At 36.5% G+C, this 26,918-nt stretch overlaps 3 protein-coding genes across 6 annotated transcripts in view; 2 read left to right on the forward strand and 1 right to left on the reverse strand.

Annotated features, from left to right (window-relative positions):
* LOC141915276 (galactose mutarotase-like) overlaps positions 1 to 13,338 on the reverse strand; it is a 39,355-nt gene extending 26,017 nt beyond the window's left edge. Inside the window, exons 1-6 of the mRNA XM_074806757.1 lie at positions 13,174 to 13,338; positions 12,635 to 12,765; positions 11,911 to 12,065; positions 9,166 to 9,378; positions 8,714 to 8,795; positions 4,888 to 5,011 (exon numbers count right to left, since the gene is read on the reverse strand). Coding sequence (XP_074662858.1) covers positions 4,888 to 5,011; positions 8,714 to 8,795; positions 9,166 to 9,378; positions 11,911 to 12,065; positions 12,635 to 12,765; positions 13,174 to 13,232 — 764 coding nt within the window. The 5' untranslated portion in view covers positions 13,233 to 13,338. The remainder of the gene's footprint in view (positions 1 to 4,887; positions 5,012 to 8,713; positions 8,796 to 9,165; positions 9,379 to 11,910; positions 12,066 to 12,634; positions 12,766 to 13,173) is intronic.
* On the forward strand, positions 10,488 to 22,058 carry LOC141915275 (heterogeneous nuclear ribonucleoprotein L-like). 4 transcript variants are annotated; one of them, XM_074806752.1, is made up of 18 exons: positions 10,488 to 10,652; positions 10,779 to 10,919; positions 13,452 to 13,658; positions 14,053 to 14,171; positions 14,255 to 14,303; positions 14,420 to 14,458; positions 14,556 to 14,729; positions 15,132 to 15,217; positions 15,385 to 15,481; positions 15,583 to 15,649; positions 18,108 to 18,185; positions 18,815 to 19,029; positions 19,344 to 19,580; positions 19,670 to 19,791; positions 19,883 to 20,087; positions 20,275 to 20,332; positions 20,434 to 20,529; positions 20,805 to 22,058. In XM_074806752.1, the coding sequence occupies exons 2-18, from the start codon at positions 10,800 to 10,802 to the stop codon at positions 20,876 to 20,878; spliced, it is 2,043 nt and encodes a 680-aa protein (XP_074662853.1). In that variant the 5' UTR covers positions 10,488 to 10,652; positions 10,779 to 10,799; the 3' UTR covers positions 20,879 to 22,058. The 4 variants fall into 4 exon arrangements, with proteins under 4 accessions (XP_074662853.1, XP_074662856.1, XP_074662857.1 ...); XM_074806755.1 differs by having other exon boundaries at positions 18,108 to 18,164; XM_074806756.1 differs by lacking the exon at positions 18,108 to 18,185.
* A 337-nt stretch (positions 22,059 to 22,395) lies between these two features.
* Positions 22,396 to 26,483, forward strand: LOC141912384 (uncharacterized). The gene is made up of 10 exons (XM_074803632.1): positions 22,396 to 22,549; positions 22,688 to 22,732; positions 22,826 to 23,044; positions 23,356 to 23,549; positions 23,816 to 23,978; positions 24,085 to 24,301; positions 24,419 to 24,656; positions 24,769 to 24,960; positions 25,097 to 25,195; positions 25,342 to 26,483. Exons 1-10 carry the CDS (start codon positions 22,489 to 22,491, stop codon positions 25,642 to 25,644), a joined length of 1,731 nt encoding a protein of 576 aa, XP_074659733.1. The 5' UTR covers positions 22,396 to 22,488; the 3' UTR covers positions 25,645 to 26,483.
* The last annotated feature ends 435 nt before the right edge of the window (positions 26,484 to 26,918 follow it).

Raw genomic sequence — 26,918 nt, forward strand, 5'->3', positions numbered from 1 at the left:
TGACTATTAAGATTTATCAAAAAATAGGATAAGAGTTATGAACTATATTTCACAAAAATTCACAATTGCAATTGTAATTTCGAAATGCCAATTTTGATGACATAGTGCACATTGACTCACACAGAACCCTTTAAAAGCATAATAGGTATCGATGTATATAAATATTATTTTAACGGTTTTTTACAGCCATTTCAGCTCTATCGAGAATGGTTTGGCTTCTAAACTTACACGATATCTTTCAATATGCAAATTGACTTTGAAGGCTGCAGTCAGAAGACACTGGCAATATTGCATAGTATTGCAGCTTGGAGTAATCATTCAACTCGGAGTAATCATCTAATGATTACTCCAAGATTGCAGGAAGATGACATTTTCATAGAGATGATTGTAAATGATGACATTGTCCAAAGTATAAGATCTTTTTGTCTTCAAGCGGTTGTTGAAAGTCTCTTTCTTTTTTTGCTGTTCACGTTGCCCCATTACTTAACGCAATCACCTGAAAGTCCGAATTCTGTGTTCATTAACAGCAAGTTACAGCTGATATTGACATAAACAACGCAGCGAAAGCTGGACGCTGGTCATCATATCAGCATTAGGTATACCCCATTAGCCGTAGCCGCACAATTCATCACTGCTAAATACGCATTTATATTCCCAAGCCGTTACTCTGTTAACATTATTTGTCCGTTTGATTTAAAGTAAGCGATATATGGGTGACGTACAGGTAGCTGGTAACACACACAAGTCACAACGAATCACCAATAATGTATAACACGCCAATGATGGCTTATGTTGAAACTGGGTATTTTCAGATAAGATAAGATGAAAAAAACATCAGCACCTGATGGAGGAAGAGTTTGACTTACTATTTAGTATGCCCACGTGCTAGTTTCCTCCCAAGCAGCAGAGACTATTTCTTATACATTCACTTCCACCACTTGTCAAAATATCTCGAAGCAAAAACAGTAAACATGATATGTTGGGAAGCATGATAATGCTAGAACATGATTAGAGTCGGGTGGAAAACTGAAAATGTTCAGCTCCAGTTTATAACTTAAGCTTTTACATGCATGATAATGATGAGGATATTTCTGATAAATTCAAGGAGCATATGTAGTGTTTTTACTATATCACAGGTACACGTAGCATAACCTTGGAGGTTCAGAACAGCTTCCCTTAATGAATGATTGATCATCCGTTTGTGGCATGTGCGTATGTGTTCATTCCCAATTCCTGATAATGAAATCTTCGAGGAGGTCCCGTAGTTTTTTACATGAATTACCAGTTATAAAGATTTACAAAAAAAAATTTAAAACCACCCTGTTAGGGAAGTAAGAGCATAGATGCACCTTATATCTATACGCGATAAATGTTGCTGCCTAATCATGCAAAGAGTCAGGGGCGGATCTAGGATATCTTCAAAGGGGGTTTGCAGAAAAAAAGGGCAACTATACTTAGCCAGCGCTGTGCTGAAGGTGTGAAGCCTGTAGAGAGGTCTGGTAGCCCTCTCCCACAAAATCTATAGACTTATTTTATTGACTTTTCAGGGCATCTGAGAACTTCATTCTACATTATGACAACAGTAAAAAACAATAATGTATTTATGGAATTGTATTGACAAATATTGGGGCCAGAAAAAAGGGCGCATGGAAAATTTTAGGGAGGAGCAGAAAACCCTAGGCCTATATCGACGAAAAGCCATCACGGCAACTGCATTGACCACGAATTTTTCATACTAGAAGTAACAGCTCAAGATGATGAGGAAACCGCGAATCTAAATATGAAAAACCATCATATTACGCAGTTAATTGAAATAACTAACCAGAAAATTGCTTACTGGGCGCGATTATTGATAGATTAGGAAGGTTTTATAACGTATTCATAAGTCCATATATGTAAACAGCTGAAAATGAATAGACTGACAGCATTGAAAATTATGTCGACACGACTAGGTCCACTTAGTTTACAAAATCGAATTACGATGGTCGGTTAGACCGGGGTACGGGATACGAGGCACGTGGAATCGAATGAATACGACTTAGAAATGGAAACAATAACTGTTTTCAGTGGAAAACTGACGTCGATCAATTTATAACCGTCTGACGTAGATCTAATTACGGATTCTGATTAATCTTCGCCGATTAATTACAGGCATCACCGAGACCGCGGTGGCAATTATACCGTGCAGGAAATTAAGAAAGTCGGTGCAAGATTTACGGTTAGAACGCACGTTCGCAGTACGCATGTTTGCTTCAAGTATGAGTAAGATAATTAAGAGTCATATTGAAATACACGATATTTGGAATAGAACCGCCATCAGAATAGAGTTTTTGGTTCACACCACCCGTTCACACGGGTACCAAATGGGCCCATGCCTGTAGTGTTTGACCCGGGCCAAATTTGGCCATACCAAAAACGTTGAACCAGGCCCCTGCTACGTACATTCACTATGGGTCAAATCATAGCACGTGAATACTTACTGTGTCTAGAAGTGATTCACTTCACTTAGTTTAGCATTGAGTGAGGAGTTTATGCGTCAACGCGCTAATTAGATACGGGCAAAATTTTGGGTCTGATCTGGGCCAAATCACCAAATGCGCGATTGTGGCTTACTTTTACTCCATTTGGAGAGGTAGTTTCAGCTCTAGAAATGACCAGAAATGTGTCTGCCTTGTGCCCAGAGTAAACACAACCTGCAGTGGGTAAGATCTCAACTGATCCTTAAGTTCTCAGTTTGGTCTTTAATTCCGACTTTGAACCAAAATCTAGTACGATGTACAACACACAATATGCACATTGAACTTTATCAGAACTTTATCCGGCTATGTTATCTGATAATCTAATGATAGGATAGTGAGTGGCGAGTTTGATAAAACACATGTTCGAATAAAGAACAAAAAAAAAAACAACAACTGATACTGTGTCTTTAAAAGTATATTGAAAAACAACGCCTAATCAATGTGCACTTGAAAATAGTAATGACGACAGATGTATCGATGTTTGTATGTTTTAGGCGTATCTACGAAATCATCACCAAGGTCTCCGATGTCATTAACACTTGTCACAATTCGATTGTGCGACTCGTTCAAATTGCGCCGAACACAAATATGGCTTCTTTATGCGATAATAAATTAGATTTGTCGTGTACCGTGGTGCATGACAGAGAATCTAACATCGCTGAATCCTTACACGGGTTTCACACCTAATTACTATTTCGAAATTCAAAAACGGACTTTTCAGATGTTCGTCACAGATTTCATCGAAGACCTGATGAGTTTCGGTTGGATGGCGCTAAAAAATCGCAGAAAATGCAAAATGCGATAGATTGCAATTTTCCACGTGTTGTACAGGAAACTTATACTACATTTTCAGCTGAAAGCATCCTTAAATTCCAATGTGTTAGTGGTACCAAGTGATGCAGTATTTTCAGCAGTCGTCTTTGGCAGGAAGAATTTCACATTTTTGATTACGAATAAAGCTTCCTATTTCTAGAATTCTTAGATATGAGGTATTTTCGAAGCTTAATTGGCTTACGAGGTGTTTGCTAATATTTCACGCTTTAATTGGCATTTTACAGCAAATTTCATAGTGAATCCATAGTAACAACAAGCACAATCCATAGTAAAAACAAGCACAATGACAAATTATCAAGAAATCATTAGAGAAGGAAGGATAATTGAGTAGAGGGCCAGTGCAGTTGAACAAATCTTCTCGTACAGGAGGAAATACACACAAGAAATGCTATCCACGTTCTTCAACAAGAATAAACTGCAACGGCAGAAATGTTCATTGATGACCAACGAACAAGAGAAATCTATTTCTCTGTGTAAACAATTTACCTGCTCTATACCTCCAGTTTGTTTAGTAGGTTTTAATCGTAAGAAGCCGAAGTAACAGGTTCTACGTTGTTCATTATGATGTTCCTATTGTAAACAAAATGAAGCAATTTTGAGTGGATGCAGACGTTACTAAAATACGAAAATTCACCTCTCGATAAAAGGTAAGATGTTTTTACACATCAGGATGTCATAACATCCCTGCAGCCAGTGCTTGAAGAAATTACCATCGACCTTATCGAAGGAGGTATATGTTATTACAAGAAACAGTTTAGAGAGGCGGACATCTTGATAAATGAACAGCTCACAGTCGGACTAATCTCTTTCATCTGTTTCGAAGAGTTTCAGGTTTACGATAACGTCGTTTGAAAGAGCACGTTTCAACTTTCGCTAGTTCTCTCCATACAGCCCTCCTTCCAAAAAGACTTACGCACCGATGAAAGAATTTCGCAGTTTATAGATGAGCGTGTAGAAAACTAAATGACCGCTCCTTGAGTCTTCTAAGAAAGTTAGGGTTCGTCGTGTTTCTGCTCTCACCACCAGAACGGCTTCCAGTTCCTCATGAACGCTTCCAGCCCAGGTTTTTACAGGTGGAATTGCGATCGTGTTGTTATATATGCATTTTTTCAGTGTAAAAAATTAACCACAGGCTTAGACAAACAAAACACGCTGGCGAGGAATAATAACCCAATATTGAAACGCACTCCACAACTCTAACAGCTGCATGGTGTTCACTAAGTGCAGTTCGAAAATTCGAGAACTCATCATTTTCAAGCGGTATTCAAGACTTGAAAGATTTTGGACCATAAAATCATATCTGCTTGACAGCTTCTTCATAGATCGCATTCATTGACCTCTTTACTCTCGTCCTGTATGACAACGTATAAGAACTATGATGAAGATCTAAAAGGAAGCAGTTTAATTAACAACGCGTACATATGCTTCCTGAAGCACTCGAAGACTCATAATACGATCAGATCGCGTGAAAGTCAAGAGCCACGCGCCGAGAATAAGATTTCGCTCGATTATCCGACCGAGAGCTCTGGCTTACCTGGCACAAACGGAATTCTCCGACGGCTCATTTATGCAGTAGTTGAAATCGCAATCGATACATTCTGATAGCGATGTCGGCTTCCGTATGTCGTAAGCTGTTCCCGCAACGTTGGCGATTTCACCTGAAAACGGAAGCAAATGATTTATACTCGATCGAACGCAAATGATCTTCAACGCGAAACGATGCTCTTTTACGTGTCGATAAAGCATGATTTTGACAAGAATGTGATTCGGTAATGCGCATAAATAACGAACAGAATGGCGAAGTAATAATGAATGAATGCAAACGATACTTCGAGAAGTAAATGGCCGGGAAAAGAAAATAATTTGCTCCGCGTATGGGCCTCAAAAACATTTAGTAGGAGATATATCATCGTTCATTTATTACCTAAGATTTCAAATAAAATGTAAGCATCGGGGCAGACATGATGGATCAATAACTGAATGTATCTCGAACTAGCTTAAGTTTCTGGGGCACATAAAATTTGTTATTTCTAATTTCAATGCGATGATGTGACATTAACCATCAAATCCATCATACCATACGGGTAAATCACCCCATCAACAGTCAAAAGCTGTGACACGCGAAAGCTACATCAAGCGCAAGCAAAAGACATCAACTATGGGAGCCTAATGTTCGCTTAGACTGAAAATGTACATTATCCACCGAGGAATCTGACGAACAACTGAGAGACTACAATAATGAGATTATCAACGCATTTCAATGGCGCTGCTAATGTTTTAGTGCTTAAAAGAACGAGCAAACTGTGTAAAAGTGGGTATCCTCCCAGGATAGTCTGAGGCAATGCATATAATTTGATAAAATTCACAATATTGCATGGTCTTACATACGTATGTTCATAGTCATGTACATGATATAATCTGGGAATGGTTGAGTTTTAGTGTTGCTGGTTGATGGTTGTATTAGTGAGAGAGCTAGCAACATAGTTATTACCCAATCGCAAACAAAAGGTTTGGCTAGCTAATTCATTATGCTTTTGGGTCTTGATGAAGAAAATCCTTGTTATGTCTAGAGACTGTGTAGCCCCTAAAAATGAGGGATTGGGGGTTTCAATTACCTCATGCACCAATAAGAATGAAACTTATAGAATGCTAAAACATAAGTTACCAAACATCATTCCATCAAAACTGACCAAAAATTCCAGCGGAAGGCCTTTTCAAGCGCCCCTAAAAAGTATCCATGGGGCCTTATCTTACCCCATAAACTATAAGGCCATAATTTTTCGAAAAGATAACTCATAAGTATATAGTACAGAAAAATAGCATAATTGAACAAATTTTCAGGTTTCAAAATTATCTCAGCTACCCCCAAAGATTTCCCTCAATTCGATTATTTTATGTTACATGTAGGTGCAATGCTAATAGTTTTTACAGGTTTTTCTATAGAGATTTGATGACAAGCAACAATTTCATTCGGAATTTGTTATCAAATCCATCTATTCGGTATATAATCGCATTCACTTCTAATCTTCATCTGAAAAGAAAACCTCACAGAAGCTTAGATTTGTAATATTGTCATGTGGCACTTGTCATCATAATCCTAATCATATTTTTTGTTGCCTAGGTGACACATTCGGACGAATTTCAAGTCCCGTTACTCGAGCGGATGTGCTGTCAACTTCTCTGAGAAATCCAAGAAACTTTAATCATTTTCCAATTTCATTTTCGTTGCAGTCAATTTCTTAAGTGGTCTAAAAATCGAATTCTCTTCCACCAGGTATGACGGACTGACAAGATAGATCGTGTTACAGTCATAGTTTGCGATTAAAGAGGGTTGATAAAAAAATGTGAATTTTTGTCGCCCAGAAAGTTGTGAAAATTGTATAAACGCGAGACTCAGAAAAATCTCGTCTCCAAATACTACGATATCACTGGTGTTTAAGTAGTAATACGAATACAAAAACACCCACAGGCACTGCAGTGGTTCAGATGTGACTCAAATGACAGTGTGAAAATGATGCCTACCATATAAACGTATTCATCAGACACCCTGTTAGGCAAATATTATGATCATAAAATGGTCTGGAGCAACCGCGATTTTTCAGCAAAGACTTATAGATCTTGGGAGAATGGTGAGATATTAGAAAAAGCCTCTCTTTAGAGTCGATATGAAGTCGCAAGCATATTCAACTTCTTCAAATAGGCTGCAAACTCATAAACAGCCAATCTGATGTTGGAAGATATCCTAAGTCGTATAAGAAGCAAATATTCATGAATTGAAGAGGAATGTTCGTTGGAGGGATTTTTCCTCTATGACATCTTATCACGTTATACAAAAAAAATGATGTAGTAGTGTATTTCCTTTTGATTAGCGTAAATCGTAATTGGTGAGCCCTGCGGTAAAATGAAACGATGCGGAAATAAGAAACGAGAAAGATTTCTTAGAGCTTCTTTAACTTGAGCGTTAGTCATGGGAATAAACGCACGAGATTGAGAAGTAATCTTACCTCGTATACAACATTATCGCTATGCCACTGGGAATTAACCTTAATATGAGCGGGGTCATTCTTATATGACCGGGCTGATTTTTGGCTGATTTATTTCTGGAATGGGATGAGAGTCTCATTGACTTGAGCCGCAATTAAACTGAACTCAGTGACGGATCCAGTGGGGTGTCTGTGGGGGTCCGGACAACCTCCCCCTAAAATTTTGAGGTCCCATAAAAATTCCATCCTGAAAGCAAGATCAAAATTAAGGTTGTATACCTGAAAAATTATGTTATGGTAATTGGCCGTTTTGATATTAAAGAAGATTAAAAAAATCATTGCGTATGTTAGCAACAACAAAATTGCGGTGAAGCTATTAGAAAAAGACCCTTAATTTCTTAATTGCAGACCCCCTTTTTTACCCCGGATCCGCCCAGGCATGGAACTAAAATTATTTTGATGAAATTTCAAAAACCAACAATGTAACAACGAAATTCAAGATATCCACGTGATGCTGCTACAAGATGTATTTATCTCGATCAAAAAGTAGTAGGCTAATAGACAAGAGTGAAAATAACCAATTCCATTAGCAGATGGATGAATTTCCATCAAATCGACAGTAATGTGTTGGTGTTCATCATGACCTGTGCCATTTTACGACGGCTACTCAACCATCGAGCAAAAACCTTTTACAGACATAAACTGCCCGATATATCAATTAACATCTCTTGGGCCTCAGTCGCAGATGATCATCCAATTAACTGGTGCCGCATTGCGACCAGTTTTATTCATTGCAAAACAGTGTCATCAATATTACAACGCACAACAGAATATCTATCATTTGCCGGCAGATGCGCCGATGGACCGCGCGGTCACATCTCGAGCAGAAAATTAACCCGTGCCTGTAACTTTGAAGCTTAAATGATGGGAATTCGAGAAACGCACGCGCATCAAAAGATGATCAGAGAAAATCGATCGTAAGTTAACCGATGCCGAATCCGCGGCAAGAATGATGAGAATTTCAAGCGCCCAGACAATCTCTATCCGGATGATTTTGAATCTGTTCGTGTAACTGTGTTTCCATGCACGCAAAATTTTGATAGGATTTCTTTTCATCCACTGTGTACAATAAAATGATGACTGCAGATGATTAAGGGTCGATTTGTGGAAAATGAAAGAAAGAACGTCTTCGAATGCGGCTATCTAGAATTAGGAAACGTGATAAGAAAAATATCTTCCGACTACATTTTTGAAGATGAAAAATGTCCCTATGGCTCTGGAATAAGGGCGAACATTTGATCATGATAGTCGATTGCATGAGATTTTAATTAGATACAGAACTAGGGAACTAGTTTCCGCACTGAAGGAGGCACTTACCACTGGGGACATCATCTTCATCTTTTGGCAAGAATTTATCAGCCGCAATCGAGATGATGTGATCATCAATTCTATGTGTGCCCTAAAGATAGGATACATTTTTGACATTTCAGGAGAAATAATGCATTCACTAATTGCCATAAATACTTTCGAAAATTTCACAGGCATAATCATAGAATTTATGGTAATTTTCCGACGAGATAATTTCTAAATGAGTTAAAAGTTGCAGCACATTGTCAGACCGATTTCATCAACTCATCAACAACAATTAATTCAATCTATCTCTATACTCATGGGTGCACAATATACTGGTTGTTTCGTGGTTACCAGCGGTCGAAAAAAGGTGCATTTTTTGCCAGGGTAGAAATAGTCGACCGAATATCAACTACATTCACTGAAGACGTTCAGTTACGTCAAATCCACATATCTTACATACGTGACAGAATAATTACCTGTCCGGCTAAATTGAAATAACTGTGATTAGTTAGATTAATAGGAGTAGCCTTCGTGGATGTAGCCTTGTAGTCGAGAATAATTTCGCTATCTTCGGTAAACCGATACTGCGCGACGACCTTAACCGCGCCGGGGTAGCCTTCCTCGCCATCGACACTAGTGTACTCCAACTTCAGAGTATCCTCGCCAGTGATCTCTGCATCCCACACTTTCTGTAAATAACATGAACCCATTGAATAAAGACGTAGGTTTTTCATAAAATTTACTGCTGGTTATTAAAAATTTGCCTAATAAGCATTTGAGTGCAAATCAATTGTTTATACTGTGATATTCAATTAAATATCATAATCAAGAAGAATGATAGGCACTGTGATTTGGACGGCGCTGAACCTATTTTACTACCGGTATAACATAGGTCTATACTGTCTAAAACTTTTTGCTTTTTAATGACATTATTTCGAATTTTAATTGTCAACTTCATGTTTAATGCACTGAAACAAGAGAGTGTGATTAATTTGATGCTATTCAATCAGCATCACGTGTTTCAAACTACTGAAGTACGTAACTATAGAACCACAGAATGAAATACGAATTCATATCTATCTTCGGCTGATCACATTTCATCAATAATCGAGTATATTTTGTAGCGTTTAAATTCACTACACCATCTGTTTCCATAAAATACTACAGTGACGCTCGTTTCTGTGATCATATAGACAAAATCATGGTAACTCTTCTATTCTAGGAAAATAATTAGCAGTATCAAGCTCTTTTCCCAACCTAAATAATGGAAAAAATTATCCATCGGATACGACTCTAGGTCCTATAGTATACCGGTATATCAAATATTTTCATTCATTGCAAAAAAGATTAGATTTTATTGAAATAATAATAGTGTCGTCTAGTTCTTAGTTTACAAGTGATATATATTGCTATATCTTTATCATTATTATATACCGGTAATAAATACAATCAATAGTTCGATATTGGGCCTTTCTTTCCATTTTGACTACGGGAAAATAATACCGATCTACAATACGCGCAAATCATCACGCATTATTATTCTGACATATACTATCAATGCTTTGTGCGAGCTTTTCTCTACAAAAGAAGCGCATATTTTTCAATATCATATTAGAACAGCTGATACATGTACATCTTTTATCGCGTGTTTACCGCGACGATCATGAAAAATGATCGGGTATCGGCTGTCGTTGTCAACGTTAAACGAAAATCGGCGTCGATCGTCGCAGCTGACTGGGGAAGAGCCGCGCGCGCGCCTCTGTGGGACGGAATCGTTCGACACATAATTACACCTGTCCCGATCGATACGCCGCGCATACACGCTACTCACAGCGAAGCCTTGTAACCGGATAGTTAATTCCGGATTATCATCACCTGATGAGCGCAAAATATAACTCGAGCAAACACTTATGAATACGCCATTCATTACAACGAACGAGATCGAACATACAAGCAGCTCTCTGTACGCGTCAGTTCCGTCGTCGTTTGACAATAACATTTAACAGACATATACATAAAATACATTAGGCCTATATCATCTCAGAAACTTGTATATGATGAACTGAAGTTATTATTTATGGTTTTACAGGTGACCGGAATTACAAAACACATGGACCATCAAGTCACAACGTACACATACAGTCTTCAACCACCAACTACACCGGTCACTATGGAATCTAATCCAACAACATCCGAAGTCGTACTAATGGAACAAAACACTCAAACACAGGTAGGCCTCCTCACATATCTATCATATTTATATAATATTCCATTTCGACATTTCTCTTAATTTCTAACAGATAAATTCATGCTAACAAAGAATTTCTAATACCAATGGTTAAAATGGAGTTTAGAAAGAATTTCAAAAAAATGTCCACGTTACCAAAGTTTGGACTACGTTTGAACCTGCAAGTATCGTTGAACTAAGATTTTGCTGAATACAGACTTGAAGAAGAGATATTTCAAAATGAATAGAAGCAGTTTTTTTTTACGTTCAAGCGTGTGTGACTCATTTTTAACGACGCAAAGTGAAAAAGTGTCTGACTTTCTGTAATACGCAGCAGAAAAATAAGTACCAGGTGCAAACCCTGAATATAATCAGCGGCTATAGTCAACCCTATCTAAGCTAAAACCTGACTAAATATGAATCAAACATCTGAAACTTCAAAGATGTGAAAACACATACCAGTATAGTGCTTATAAATAAGCACAAAGGTGATGCGCTTTCTTCTTTATCCTTCTTAGAGATAGATGTACATGTATATGAGCTGATTAATTTTCTATTGTTTGACAGGATTAGATCTAATCACGCTAACAGCATGAAAGTGAATCAAATATGAAATAGGCTCGGGTATGAATAGATGGATGAATTAGATTGTCAATACTAGAAAGCCAGATTTCAGTGACTTGAGAAATTTTAATTTCATTATCTTAATTGAAAAATCCAAGTGACTGTAAATACTAAATCAAATTTCATGCATGCATGTATATGGTTCGTGTACAATGAAATTCTAAACTTATAGCGATGAAATACCTCTTCTATTCCCATACATGAGTATATTCTCTTTTTTAAAAAAAAAGAAGATAGAATTACCTCGAGAAAGAAAGAGGATTCTTCGGATATAAGTCAACGTTAACCCAAAGTTTTATCGTTAAAGGGTTAATACAGTAGCAAAATAATATCCCGTTATCAGCAAATGCGAGCTTAACACAATGCTTACTTTATCGAATCCCTTGAGGCCACCGTGTATATGATTCGGTCCGTTGTTCACGACCAGTTCATAGTCGACGCCATCAAGACTGAACTTCCCCTTGTGTATACGGTTGCATACACGACCGATCAAAGCTCCGATGTAGGGAGGGTTAACTTCGTAATCTAAAAAGTGACGAAGATTGAAACTGAACGAACGAAAGCCGACAGTCGAGAATATTAATCGTTTCGAAAGAACAGTCGAACATTTTTTTTTCAACAATGCGTATGTTTAATGTATGTTACTGGTATTCTTATCCTATCAACTGTAATAAAATGACAGGAGGAATTTGACGAATATTAGGCTAAAAAAATTGATACCTTGTTTCTCATTTCTGCTGAGCTTAAAAGTTGACCAGGCTGGCCGCATATCTACTGTGTACATTTCTTTTTTTTAAATCATGATCAAGCTAACTATAACAGACCCGTCAGCTATAGAATATGAACTGACTACAAATCTTATTGCAGTTTATAAAATGACCCGGTTGAATTGGAGAAACAAGGTATCATTTTTTTGTTAGCCTTGTAGTCACAGATTTGAATCACAGATTTGGGAACTGGTCAGTGAGTAAAAGCATATTGGTATAGTGTTTTAAGAATTTGGTGCTAACTGGAAATATAATATTTTCAGTGCACAAAACATATAATCATTCATCAATACCTTCATCTATCATTTCAATCAAAATGAAACTTACCCTCAAGTTTATCAAATCCTAAAGCTACATCTATAGACTTTCCAGTCTTACTGGGAACATTTATTGAGCAAATATTTCCACCATAATTCAGGACTCCAACACTAACGCCTTTACCATTGGTAAAAGTATACCTAGAATTATACAGTTAATTCCTTAATTACGCACCTACAAATAACTTGAGGATTCTGCATAAAAGAACTTTTAAAAGTGTGATATTAGCACAACTGTAATACTATTCTCTCAATAGCTAAATTGGGTGTTGACACTCTTTATCATTACAAAATAATTATTTCCCATGGCGCACGTGACCCGAGTTCACACCCGAATACACGTACACGCCTATTTTAGTAGTGACTTGTGTATGATTTAGCGGAAAGCTGAAAAGAATAAGGCATCTAGTTGATGGTAAATAATGGGTGGCACCATGACATCATCTCTGAATTGCGGTATTGATTCCAGCAGACTAATACTACAGCATTATTTTGCGATTTATACACAGACTACAATTCATCCGTCAGCTATTAACGGCGACATTTTACCTGTGCACATCCTTTCCGTCCGACGTGACACCGAACTTATCCGATGTTATTTGAACCATTCTAGAAGTGTAATCGATTGGGTTATTAGCTCGAGGTGATTTTAAAGTGATTTTGACAGTTTATTTGTGTCAACACAAGAAAGCAAACGATTTACTTCCTGGTTCAGTCACGTGACCAATCAGAGTTGTTAATCTCCGCTTTGGTTTGTATATCTACTTTTGATATCAAATATCATATGGAATGATACGTGATGAAATAACCCCGGTTATTGATTACAGACTCCGCTGTTTGTGCAGATGAAGAGAAATTCGGACGATGCCGAAATAACCGACGGAAATTCGAACGTTCATGTCGTGACGAGAGTATCCGTAGAAGACCGGCATCATCTCGAGGAGAACAAAATGGCGTCGAATAGCTACGACGGGCATGTGACGAAGCGACAAAGAACTGACATCGACGGTCACGGAATACAATCTGGATACGGGGTAAGTTGTTTTCATTTACGTTAATATCGTTAGCATCAACTGGTGTATATTTTGATGATCGTCCTGCATTATTAACTGCACAGTAATCGGTAGTTTCTCGTCGGGAAAACAACGCGTGTTTTGACTTTGTTTGTTTGGTGGGTTAACATATTTAACAAGTGAAGACAGACTGGTTAAACTTTAAACAGAAGGGAAGTTATCGATCGAGCAAACTAAACTGTCATATCACTGAAAGTTTCTGAAATATTTTACCTTCTCTAAAACAGGCAAAAACAATGATGTTAGTTCTTTGTCATATTAAATTCAAAATGTATGCAAACGATTCAATCAATCAATCATGCATGCGATGCCAATCTGATTATTTGATCCAATGGAATTCATTTTTTACTTATAGGACAAATATGGTGAACGTCAGAAACCATCTGCATCGCCAGTTGTTCATGTCCGAGGATTGACAGAAGGTGTTACAGAAAAAGATGTAGCAGAGGCTGTAGGATCATTCGGATCAGTCGAGTAATTCTACCTTTATTCAGTAGATGGCATTATGTGACAGGGAATTTCAATTTATTGAAAAATGCTTTCGATTTGTTTTTCAGCTACATATTAATGCTGCACAAGAAAAGGCAAGCTCTTGTAGAATTTGATGTAAGTAATTAAAGGATTTAACTCTAGATTCCTTAAAAAGACTTTCGTCAATTCGGATTACTTTTGAATTTTTTCTTCTTTCCAAGTTTTTTACTGTAATCCTTATCTTTTAACAGGATGTTCAAGCAGCTGTTGATATTGTCAACTTTGCACAAGTGAGTCGTGCAAAAAGCTTGAATTTCAACCCTCAAAATTTATCGGCGATTTTCGCATCGACTATTCGACGATATGAATATTTCTTTTTTTGTTTAGAGCGGAAGCATTCATGTAGGGGGCTATCCGGCGTATTTCAATTTTTCAACAAGTCAGAAGATTCAAAGACATTCTTCAAGCGGCGATACACGGAACATGAATGCTAGTCTATCCAGCGAAGCCAATCACATTCTGTTATTTACAGTTTTGAAACCAGTTTATCCGATAACAGTGGTAAGTGGCTATTTCCTGCGTCACATTGATAGTATAATTAATTGATTTTGGTGTTGTTTTTTTTTTTAAATATCGACTATATATGTTTTACATTAAGTTATTTTGCTTAGGTCAAATTTGACATTAATATCAAAGTTATAGATATGAAAAGACTGAAAATGAACTAATTCAAATAAATTATTAGAGCAAAATAATAATGATTGTAATGGTTATAATGTTTAGTAGCAGTATGATAATCGTTATGTAATGAATATGATTTTGAGGTCAGCGGGTAATATTAATCAATATATGTTCAGGCTTGACATCAACATCTTAGATAATTTAATTTCTGTGTCTTTTTGCGGTTCATCGATTTCGTCGGAGCTAAAATCACAGTTTTTGTTTATGTTTTTTTTTTTTCAGGATGTAATGCATACGATTTGTTCTCCAAACGGCGATGTTCAACGAATCGTCATTTTCAAGAAGAACGGCATCCAAGCTATGGTCGAATATCCTTTTCATCAAAATTTTTACCCTTATATTTGATATTCGAGGGACTTCGTTTTTATTTTTTTAGTAAATCAGTTTAACAGTCTTCTTATTTTGTTCCCAATAATTCGATACTTGGTGATAAAACGATATATCCAATAACTGATAGTTCCTTGACAGATATTACGTTTGATACCGTTGAAAATGCAAAGAGGGCTAAATCTGCGCTCAATGGGTGTGACATCTATTCTGGTTGCTGTACTCTGAAAATCGATTATGCGAAGGTATTGAGCTTGGCCCTGTTTGTTTTATTAACTTATGGATTTTGATGGCGAATGTTAGAGCAATGTATCTTACTTATGGCTTGATTGTTATTGCTTTTTAGACATCAAAATTGAATGTGTATAAGAATGATAACTATGAGAGCTGGGATTACACGACCCCTAATCCAGGTGAGTTGGTAACTTCTGTTGCTTTACTAAAAGTAATTAAACCGTGACATTCAGAAAATGGTATTATCTTTTACTTAATCATGTTGCAATATTCTTCGATAATACTGAAAAAAACATCATTTGAGTATTAATCAATTTGAGGAAAAAGGTTGAATTTGTCTGAGGATTTTCAGTTACTTACCACTGAATTATTTGCATATTCTTTTAAATTACGTATATTATTTGAGGCTAACAAATACAAATTTTGACCAGGATATTTTACAAATATTGTGTTCTAGAAATATTACATGACCTACAATAAGGATATATAATATATACATGTAGTTGCTTTTTACAGAATTCTTGCTGAAGAATTTCTTATAACAATATGACATGTAACTTGGCATGTTCTCATTGACACAGTATCTCATTCACTGAATATTCATATGTTATGCAATATCATCATTACTACAATATTTCAATGTATTCTTTTCTGTATTTTTTCACATCTAAGAAATCTACGGAACACGAAAAATGAAGTCACAACATTCGCTCTCTATAAAGATATCTGTTAATGGTACATTTTCAGGTTGCTGACCAGTAGTATACTGCAGCTATACTACTTTCATTTCATTATTCCAAACACGGCACTGCGGCACTGTTAAACAAGCACTTCAATAATTCATTGATAGTCCTATCCTTTCAACAGTTAACATGGAAAAATTACACATCTTTTTTACAAGAAGTTTGGTTCTATATATACTGCCTACAGAATTATTTATCGAAAACGTTTTGTTTTTGTTGAAGTAACTTCGCAAAGCATAGAGACGTCGACATTTTCATCGATCATTTTAAGTGTGCCAGTAAATTTCAGCACAAGGAAGAACAAACAAGAAGAGAAATCGCGACAAGAATGAACGAACGAAAATAGGAAGACAAGCTACAATATTTCATCGAATACATCATTTAAAGCATGTTCATTATACACATAATTGACATGTTTTGTTACATTTGCAGCGCAAATACTGGGGTAGCAAATCTTCAGTGTCAAGAGTGTCTTGATAGTTGCCCTGTGGTATCGACAAATATAAAATTTGCCCGTTCTCTGCGTGGCAAGAGAGTTGTTTCTGATTATTTTACATGAATACAGTTTCGTTGTGTATACATGTCTGTGTCGAGTTGAAATATTCATCTTTTCATTACATGCATATTAATATCGCGGAACAAGCGAACAATATCTGTGTTTTGTTTTTTTGTAAAACCATGAATACGCATCCATTATTAATATATACATGTATTTATATGCAGTTATATGTCTTGGATAACTGGTGACTGAAAGAAAATAAAAGCAAATAATACCATATTTTATTCCGTAGTCACCAGTTCTTCACAATATATCATGTTTTTTATTTGTTAACAATATATATTTTGAACACATTCCTGATACATGATATCTATATACCCGATATATAATTATAATATTTTTTGTATTAGCATATTCACCTCAGCAAATTCTCAGCGGACAGTATGCAGGCACTCGCAAACCTTCATATTAAAATATAAATTTTATCAAAAGGGAAAACTCCACTCGTCATCAACAACTTAACATAGTGAACGGTCTTTAAGAATACAAATGAACTGACTTATGAACTATACACTGGCATCATTCAATTATTCTCTAATCTCATGAAAATACATTCCCAAAAAAACATTTGATGTGATAACCGCTTACAGGATAGTGGTTATTTAGGCTAAATTGATGACTAACCGACGATCGGTTCAAAATCATTAACATTACTAATCTGAAAGTAAGAATGTTATTTGCAACAAATTAATACTATTGAATATATAACATTTAAAAAACTCATTGGCAAGGCAAACTCAACAACCAAAACCAAACTTGATTTCTTGCGGATGAACCAGTATTCCATTTTTGAGTTCTGACCAACATCAAATTTGTCAAATAGCGACTATCGCTAAAAAAAACCCATCAATATACATGAATACTAGCAAAATAAGCATTATAAGATAATTACTTAGATGTCTAATCTCATGGAAATTGAAAATTAGAAGTGGGTTTTAAGTCAGTGATGGTTTTCAATTTTGATGTTGCCAGGCTTCGGGAAGGTTGTGCAATGCCTGGTTTACTGTGATGCAGAGGGTTTGGCTGCTGCGTGAGACATGCACATCCAGAAATAAAGGTAAATCATGTAATTTTTCCGCTTTCCTTTTAAAAGGGGAATAAAATTTCATACTGATGTTAGCATGAAAGCTCCATTAATTGAAATATGATTGTGATTTAACAGCGGTTCTTTGTTTGATAAGGACGCCAAGGAAATTTCACAATGTTAACGATTAGTAGTGATTTTTTCCAGTATACTCTGTTACAATAGCGATTGTGTACATAGATGTCTGTATCGATATCGGTGATCGTTAGTGAAGCTAAACATTATTGATTTGATTTCCACTTCTATTGCAGGTCGAGAACCAGTGACGCCTCCACGGAATCCGCCGCTGCTTCAGGATCCTCATTATAGTTCAGTACCAACACCATACAGTGAGTATAGGTGGCCAATACCACCAGACATCTTCATATACACAAAACAATAGGTGATAGGCTAGACAACATTTCGACGAATCGCATCGATTTGAATAAATCTTATTTCTGCCAGAATTTGTCGGGGTTTTGTTTCCTTTGGACTTTTGAATTTGCGCGTGATATCGCTTATTTCTAGTCGTCATAAAAACAAATGACTATACAATACATTAGTCCGAAAAATTTACATTTAACAATGCTCATATGACCTATTTGTGTGTATTTGGTGTTCTTTTTGTTCATGGCCACCTGTACCCATTGTTGCATTGTACATTTTAATATATATATATATACATGTGGTATGTTTGCACCTTTTGTGGCACTATATTTAAAAATAACAATACATCACTGATGGCTTAACGATTTTATCATTGAGGCTCTATGCCTGAATGGTATATACAGGCTTATATTAAAGAGCATGTAATGAAAGTATCTCGAACAAGTTATTGTTGACGGTGGTGGTTTTACTCAAAATTGTTGTTATGAAATTTACAACTATCAATCAACCCTGGTACAAGTGTGGCTTTCACTGTGATGACCACTCACTGAGAAACTGCATTATTTCAAATTATTCATTTCGCTATTTTCAGGTCCAGGGTCATCGCATGCCCCTCCGCCGAGTCGCAACTATCCGAGCAGCCATCCGGGCGGATTTGGCGGGCGTGATCTCGGCCCTCCGGATGAGCCGTACAATAATGGCTACAGTCGACATCCTCCTAGCGGCTATGGGTATCACCCTCCACCGGAATATGGCCGAGGTGCTTATGGTCGACCGGAATATGGACGCGAACGTTACCCACCCTCCGTGAGTCATATCTTACTATCACATGAGTTCATTATTAATTGAATAATCCAGGTGTCCACTCAACTGGAAATCAGGGAATCTGCTTTTTTTTTAAATCAGGGAATTTTGTTTAAAAAAAAGTCAGGGTAATTTGAGATTTCTAGATCGCGCGTAAAATCGAACAATTTCCACCTATGCTTTATGTTTTTGACTGTAATTGATTGGATTATTAGCATATCAAGTCAGGGAAAATTCGGGCAAAAAGCAAGACAAACAAAAGTGGCCACCATGTAATCATTCATAAGAATCATAGTACTTAACAAACAATTTTGCAGGATCCGTACGGACCCCCTGAACGATTCAACGGGCCAGTGCCCCCGAGTTACGGCAAACCTCCGATGTACGGAGATAGGAATAGTGGCCCGCCGCCTGGTTCTATGCACGAACCGATGGTTACCGGCTCGGGTATTCCTCAACAAGGAGCCGTTCTAATGGTGTACGGTTTGAATATGGAGCGTATGAATTGTGATCGTCTCTTCAACATGTTCTGTCTCTACGGTAATGTCGTACGGGTAAGTTGTACTCTTCGATGCGGATCGCTTTCTTTTCGTCTTTGTAATCCTCGTGTTTTACATATGAATTTTTCATTCCTTCATCGCAGATCAAGTTTCTCAAATCGAAAGAAGGCGTTGCGATGATTCAGATGGGGGATGCTTTGTCGGTGGATCGGTCTCTTGTGAATCTCAATAACAGTTTCTTCTTTGATTCAAAACTTCAACTCGGGTATGTTGTTGTAGCCTGTAACTGCATATGGACATTATGATGATTTGCCGTTATGAAGTACGTAATAATGACAACTTTTTCCCTGTTTCAGAAAATCAAAGCAAGCATTCCTTCAAGATGTACCAAATCCTCATGATCTACCCGATGGTACACCCTCGTTCAAGGACTACATGGGCAACAGGAACAATCGATTCACGAATCCGGAGTCGGCTCAGAAGAATCGAATTCAACCACCAGCTAAAGTCCTCCATTATTTCAACGCTCCGCCGAATATGTCCGAGACTGAAATCAGTGACGTAAGTAAAGAACTAAATCGCTCACATTCGCATTGAAATATCCAGTGTTTAGGCTCACTTGATAGAATATTTCTCTAACTTGATTTAGCCAGGAATATCTACGCAGCAAGGCTATTAGAAATAAAAATCTGAATGGATCCACATGATATATAAATTTTGTGTTTACATTTCCCGCACATTTTTTCAGTTGTTCGAAAACAAAGGTATCAAAGGTCCAAATCGAGTGAAACCATTCCCTTCGAAGAGTAAGTGTAGCGAATCCTTTAACTTGAATGGCAAAAAAAGCATTAAAAGCATAAAGAACATTTTGATGAATGACCATTTTGGGATTGTTTCTGTGTAACAGGTGAAAGGAGCTCAACAGGGCTGATCGAATTCGAAAATAAAGCCGAAGCTATGGAAGCGCTGATATGTGCCAACCATGAACAGGTTCCAAATCCGAGTACGTATATTTCTAATCTGTTTTCCGGATTATAACCGGTATTTCAAATTATCGTTTTACAGTCAAACCCGCTTAATCGGGATTAATTCCATGCGAGAAATTCAAATTAAACGTCTTAAAACATATTTTACGTACATTGATTTATTGGTGGAACATGAATAATATCTGGATAAGATTGAAATCTGGATTAAATTGATCGGGACTAATCCAGTTTGACTATAGTAGTAGTCTTAAAGATTTGAAATTAAACGAGTATGTGTTTCGTTCTCTTTTAGATGGAAAAAACCCGTACATATTCAAGATGTGTTTTTCGATGGCACCCATCAAATCGAACGATCATCAGCAATAAGAGTTTGAACTGTCGGCTGTTCTCCCCGTTTTGTAAATAACTCTGTCTTTCTGTTAACAACAACAGGAAAATTTTCACGTCGTTTACCGCGTAATTGCGACCTTCATTTATTTCTAACCAGCGCGCGAAATGGATGATTTTCCTTCGTGTGTTCATGATATGGATGTAAATTCGTGTAATCTACTTTCAGAATTTTAGCGAAAAATTCTGACTATGTGTACAGTTTTCTAGCAATGCCTGTCAAAATGTTTGTTTCAAATCAATGGCACAATGTCCTTCATCCAGTTCCATGCTTGCGAGTTAGAGTTAATTCTTAAATTAGTTCGTTTTCATCTTTGTTATCTTTGAGTCAAATCTTCAACTCAAATTAGACAAAACTGTGGAACTTGGTCCTGTGCATTGCAATATATAGATTCTTGATCCCCAGCCATAATACAGCTTCACTTTTCATCTTGATTACAATGATAATTTTGTTTAATTTTAGCCCCTTGAACATGACAATTAACTGTTTTAGTGGTCAGCTTTTATTTTTAGTACTGTTACTCAACCAAAATTCAGTTGCAAAAATTTTGCGAGCAAATTTTTAAGTTTAGCAAGTGTACTGTTAAATTTCAGTTATTAGTGGGTGTTGACTTCAAAAAATTTGACTTGCTGGTGTTATTTTGTTAAATGTTTTCGCAGTGTTGCAATTTTTTGCGACACTCCGTTGGAATTGCATGTTGTTCGCAACGCAACTTATGGTCATTATGTATTAAAGATTCCACGGCTAATTTCCGTAGTTTTGTATTACATGTTTATGATACCGGGTAAATACATAAAAAATATATAGACACTGTTGCAAGTGTGCATCTATTCTGAAGCTCCTCGACTTATTTGTCTGGTTGCAGACGAAAAAAATTGTTACTAGAATATGAAGGTGACACAATTTCAAAAAGGAAAACATTACTAGAAGTTATTGTTAATATTCCACTGAAATAATGTAGCCTATTTTTATAATGAAGCAATGTACATATAACACATCAATGTTTCACCCCATTTGAAATTATTGTCCTTCAATCGTTGAATCGTTTGTAGTTTGACAAGTATATTAATTAATTACTGGTGAATAATGTGAAGATTTATTATTACCATATTTACAACTCCATCACTGTACAGATCCAATAGGTGAAAAAAATAAAGAATGGCTTTGTGTAAAATATTTTGTTATGATTTTTGCGTTCTATTCTGCATCCGGACGGGAAGGTTCATTTGTTGTGCATGTAGGGACTTGTCACAATTGATAGCAAATGAATAGAACCAGTCTTTGACCAACAGCTGTTGGTTACAGTAGGATCGCAGTAGAGCGACGGAGATCTAGTGGAAACATCCTCTACCAGGACGGTTAAATTCCGAAAAAATACTGATCACGCCAAGCGAAATTCCGGGGGCCGTACGGTGCTGCCACCAAGTCATTCATGGCTCTCACGTACACGATCGAGTCTGTTTTCATTCAGATTTGACAGATGCTCCCAACCCAACGACGGCAAAAATGCGTGTTCTGTGAAATGTGAACGTATATTGATTTCACCTGCTATCCAAAAGTTTATGAACTAACTAAAGAAGCTGTAAGGATGGGAGCCGGTTGCAGTGGGGGTCAACTGTCTTCTAGAAATGTGGAGAAAAGTGTCGTTAGTAAGTGTAATCAAATACCAACAATTAATAAATATGTCAATACCAATCAATTGAAAAGTAACCCTTTATTGTGCTCTGAAATCTTCGATAACTTGTTTCTGAGCAATCAATAAAACAGATCAAAACTGTGTTTTTCAGATTCTCTCATTGAAAATATTCCTTCATTCAAGATTATTTTAGTTGGCAAGTATTATTTTATAAATTATAGGTAGTAAGCAGCCAGCCCATGATTATAATTTTAATTGAGCCATATTAATTGATATCTTTGATTGACAGGTGATCCTGAAGTTGGCAAGTCGAGCGTGTTTAAGCGATACATGAAAAATCAGTTTGATTCGACGTACGCCCCGAATAAACAAGTCAGTATCCATAACGTTGTACGGAAAATAAACATTCCTGAAAATACTGTTGTTGCCGTAACGATGTGGGATTTACCAGGGAGAGAAGATATGGACCTCAGGAAGACCTATTACAGAGATGCTGATGCTGCTATTGGTAAGAACAAGGTCTAAAGCTCGTTGCTAAGTTTTTAACTAGAATTTTTTTGTAAAACACAATTACCTACTAATGGCAAAGCGAGCTGTTGCGCTCTTTTCATCTTTCATTCCGGATCTGTCTTATCGAGTATACCAGACCACATCCAAGTGATGGTATCCCAGGACCCCTAGTAATCGAAAATAGAAGTGATGAATATACCATAGCAATAAACTAAGATCAAAATTTTAGATTTACTTCCTTGTGAAAACCAGTCCCTGTGTCTTAAACAATTTCTCATGTTTAAATCACAGAATGCAAATCTTTTTTAGTCGTCGTTGATATAACCGATATTGAGAGTATTGAAATGGCTGGAACATGGAAACATGAAATTAGCAACAACGTTACGGTAAAACAGATCACTACAATAGTTGATGAGAATGGCCAAGAGACAAAGCAGACAAACTATGTAAAACCTCCATTAGGCTCAATACCGGTGATTCTTTTTGGAAATAAATACGACTTGGTGAGTGGAAAACCTTACATTGGTACAATTTAAAATGTCAAGTTACATTACTGACAGACTTACCTCTTTCATATGGTTAAGTTGCTTATTTGTCTAAAAAAATTCATACTCTATAATACTACGATGCCATTGATACCTTTTTTATTGCGGGTGTTTAAGAAAACTCTAGTCAGCTCAGGTGAAATCTGACTTCAGCAGTAAGCCTACATAAAGATTGTCTGGAAGACAGCAGTGCAAAAAGATATAGTGTCTTTATTTTGTTTCAGATTGATCAATCGTCTTCTGAAGCAAAAGATGAAAATGAAGTAAAAGAAAAAATGTTGAAAGCTGAAGAAACATGCGATGCGAAAAATGCTGAATCGATAAAAGAAGACAAAATCGATGAAACTGATAAGCAAAATGACATCCTCGGCGTTACGAAAATTCCAGGTATCGATTGATATACAAACATCTCTTGTGAACATCAACCAAATATGTACTCATTACTCGTTTACTCGTATAGTTTGAGTAAAATCTCGTTTTCATTGTCTTGAAGAGACGTACAGAAAAGATGGTAACGTGCCCGATGAGTTTTTCATCAACGATCCGTTAGAAAATTCAAAACTCGTCGAGAAGAATAACAACGTGAATCAAAATGCGGATTATGATGAAGATGAAAAGGCAGCGATTGAGGATGAACGGAAAGAAGAAAACCTTCCCGCGTGTGTTCAACTTTTACAAGAAATTGAAAAAGCCTATGGCTTTATATCGAGGTTATTAAACACTGCGTGTCAAACCTTTTTTTAAAGCATATATTGACATCAATTCAAGTAAAACTAAACATTTTTTAATGTGTACACATTAATTGATTAGATGTCTGTAATTTTTAGTTTTCACTGTTCTGCAAAAAGTGCTGAAGGTAATATCGATATTGCGGTTCAAGCGCTTATTAGACACCTTCTACGCAAGAAGGGGACATTTGCAAGTTTCGACAAAAAGAAAACTTCACAAGAAAGCGGAGAAAAACTTACAATTATCAACGACAACCACAACAAACGTGTCAATGCGAAGCCTCAACGAAAACTACAAAACAGAGTTATCGATCTGGAAAATGTTGGAATAACAGAGGTTAGAAGAGCATGTGCTAGTTTATTGCTGCATTATGTATCATTATTGGAATGTTAAAGCCATGTAAATTTTCTTGATAATTAGATCATAATTTTTCAAATTTCATTTTCAGTTGGATGATCTGTTTGTTCAGTGTCACGTCCCGTTGGAAATGGCAGTCAAATTCAAGAAAAATTTGAAACGATCTTTAAAATATTTCAAACAAGAGTGCCTTTTGATGGGTGTAGTTGATGATGAACACTGCAGCTTGGAGGATTGTATTTTCTCGCTTCGAACTATGCTTGGTGATGAAAAACTTCTCATTGTAATTACTTTGTACATTATATATTTCCCTTAGCAGAATCTATATCAGAACAAGAACTTATCAACTTCAGAAAGTAAAATGGTAATTATTGCGTTTTGGTTTCGTGAAATTTACATGTATGTTTTTGTTCACACAGGCGAATGAAGGTGACAATTTCATAAAATTAGAAGTTCATGGTTTGACGGAAGAACTCGATGATAATATTCAGAAAGTTTTGTCTCATTTTAATGATAAGGTAATTTTCTCGCTTTTAGAAAAGCTAATCTTCGATGTTTAAAGCTGCTACTGTCGAATTCAGTTCACGATAAGGACAACAGTTTATATACCGTATATATACACTATAATTCAGCGTATTTTACTAGTTTTCTGTATGTATTTCAGTTTGGCATGGTTTGTCAGACGATCTTACGCGATAGTCCCGCTGTAAGTTGCTTCCTCGAAAAAACACACAATCTCATCAAAGTACGTGGAGAAGAAATCATTGAAAATTATACTAACATGTCAGCAGATGATACCGACCAACAACAACAGCAACAACGTTGTGCAAAACCAAATATTGCAGCTTTAGTCAGAAAGATCGACGCTAATCGAGCGAAAATCATGCATGCGCAGGAACTTATTCATCTAAATGTCGAACAAGTTGAAAAGACTGCGAAAAAAGTACAGACCTCATTGATGTGGTAGGTTAGGAACAACAGATATGTCGTTATATCACGTTTAGTCGTTTAGTAGTAGAACGGAATCTTTGAGCATGTTTAGGCCTTATAATGGATGTTTCTCAAGTCATGCATTACTGGCTGTTGACTCAACTGATTCCACCAGATGGCGATTGGTTGTTTCATTTTGATAAATTTTATGGCATGAAATTCTATTATGGGACTTTTTCGTCTATACAAAGGAAGATATTTTACTGTTTGTGATCAGTAAGAGAATTTATCTTTGTATGCGAGGCTGCAAGTTCAATTCTTGTTGACACTTACAAAATGCACACGAAGCAAAATGATTGAGAATAATTCTAATTGGGAAGAATATGGTAGTAGTCTATCTTCTATTGTTTAGTTCATTTAGTATTACTTACCTCTGTCAAGAAATTAATAGCGAAAATCAAAATGAATGGGTATTCTATTAGTAACCGTACAATGATTGTGCAATAATTTCTATTTTACACGCAGTTTAATATGCATAAGTTTTTTTAAAGTATTATGCAGCATCTTTATGATTATTGGATGGCTTTATGAAACTGTACGGTGCGCTCATGTTTATGAGGTTAGTTCATTGAAATTTTGTTCAAATTCGATAAGAATCGTGTTCCATTTCTGATTGAATCTACATTAGTATTTTATCGTGTATCGTTATGAAAACTGCTGATTATTTATGTATTTATTAAAATGATCTCTTGTTGATTACTGCTGATCAATGATAACAATAAGCATAGTTTTATAGACTTTATCTTTATAAAAAAAACTGTTGATCAGTTGATGCAAATATTTCTGTAGTAAATGTATAGTAGATGATTACCAAGTTGAGCTGGTTTCACTTGATTAAAAATTGGTGATTAAATAAATTGATTATATTCAATGAATCATTGTTTTCCGTTTTTGACTTGGGGATTCCAATGGTTCGAGGAAAAGGCATGCCTTTTTTCGATGTACGAATGAGTGAATATGAAATAAACAAAAGGAAGGATCAATGCTGCAGTATATATATTGCTACGAACTAAGGACAGGCTTGTTCATTACACGCTAACGATGAAGTGCTCGATCCGATGATACAGTCGATACCACCTCTGGCAGGTGAAGGATTAGTACACGTACGGGTTCGAGTTCGGGTCCCTCCACCACACGTTGCTGTACATTTGCTGTACGCTGACCACGTTGACCAATATCCCTCCATTGGACCTAGAAATAGGCAGAATCAATAGAAACTAAATAGACAACTGTGTCCTCTGAAAGATGATT

This window comes from Tubulanus polymorphus, chromosome 1 (genome assembly GCF_964204645.1).
Source record: "Tubulanus polymorphus chromosome 1, tnTubPoly1.2, whole genome shotgun sequence".
Taxonomy (NCBI): Eukaryota; Metazoa; Nemertea; class Palaeonemertea; order Tubulaniformes; family Tubulanidae; genus Tubulanus; species Tubulanus polymorphus.

Coding starts and splice junctions, on each gene's coding strand:
- LOC141915275 (XM_074806752.1), top strand. CDS start 10,800: ATGGACCATCAAGTCACAACGTACACATACAGTCTTCAACCACCAACT. Junction 14,730..15,131: donor CAGTTTATCCGATAACAGTG/GTAAGTGGCTAT, acceptor TTTTTTTTTCAG/GATGTAATGCATACGATTTG. Junction 20,088..20,274: donor CCGAGACTGAAATCAGTGAC/GTAAGTAAAGAA, acceptor ACATTTTTTCAG/TTGTTCGAAAACAAAGGTAT.
- LOC141912384 (XM_074803632.1), top strand. CDS start 22,489: ATGGGAGCCGGTTGCAGTGGGGGTCAACTGTCTTCTAGAAATGTGGAG. Junction 23,979..24,084: donor CGGCGTTACGAAAATTCCAG/GTATCGATTGAT, acceptor ATTGTCTTGAAG/AGACGTACAGAAAAGATGGT. Junction 24,302..24,418: donor GCCTATGGCTTTATATCGAG/GTTATTAAACAC, acceptor TGTAATTTTTAG/TTTTCACTGTTCTGCAAAAA.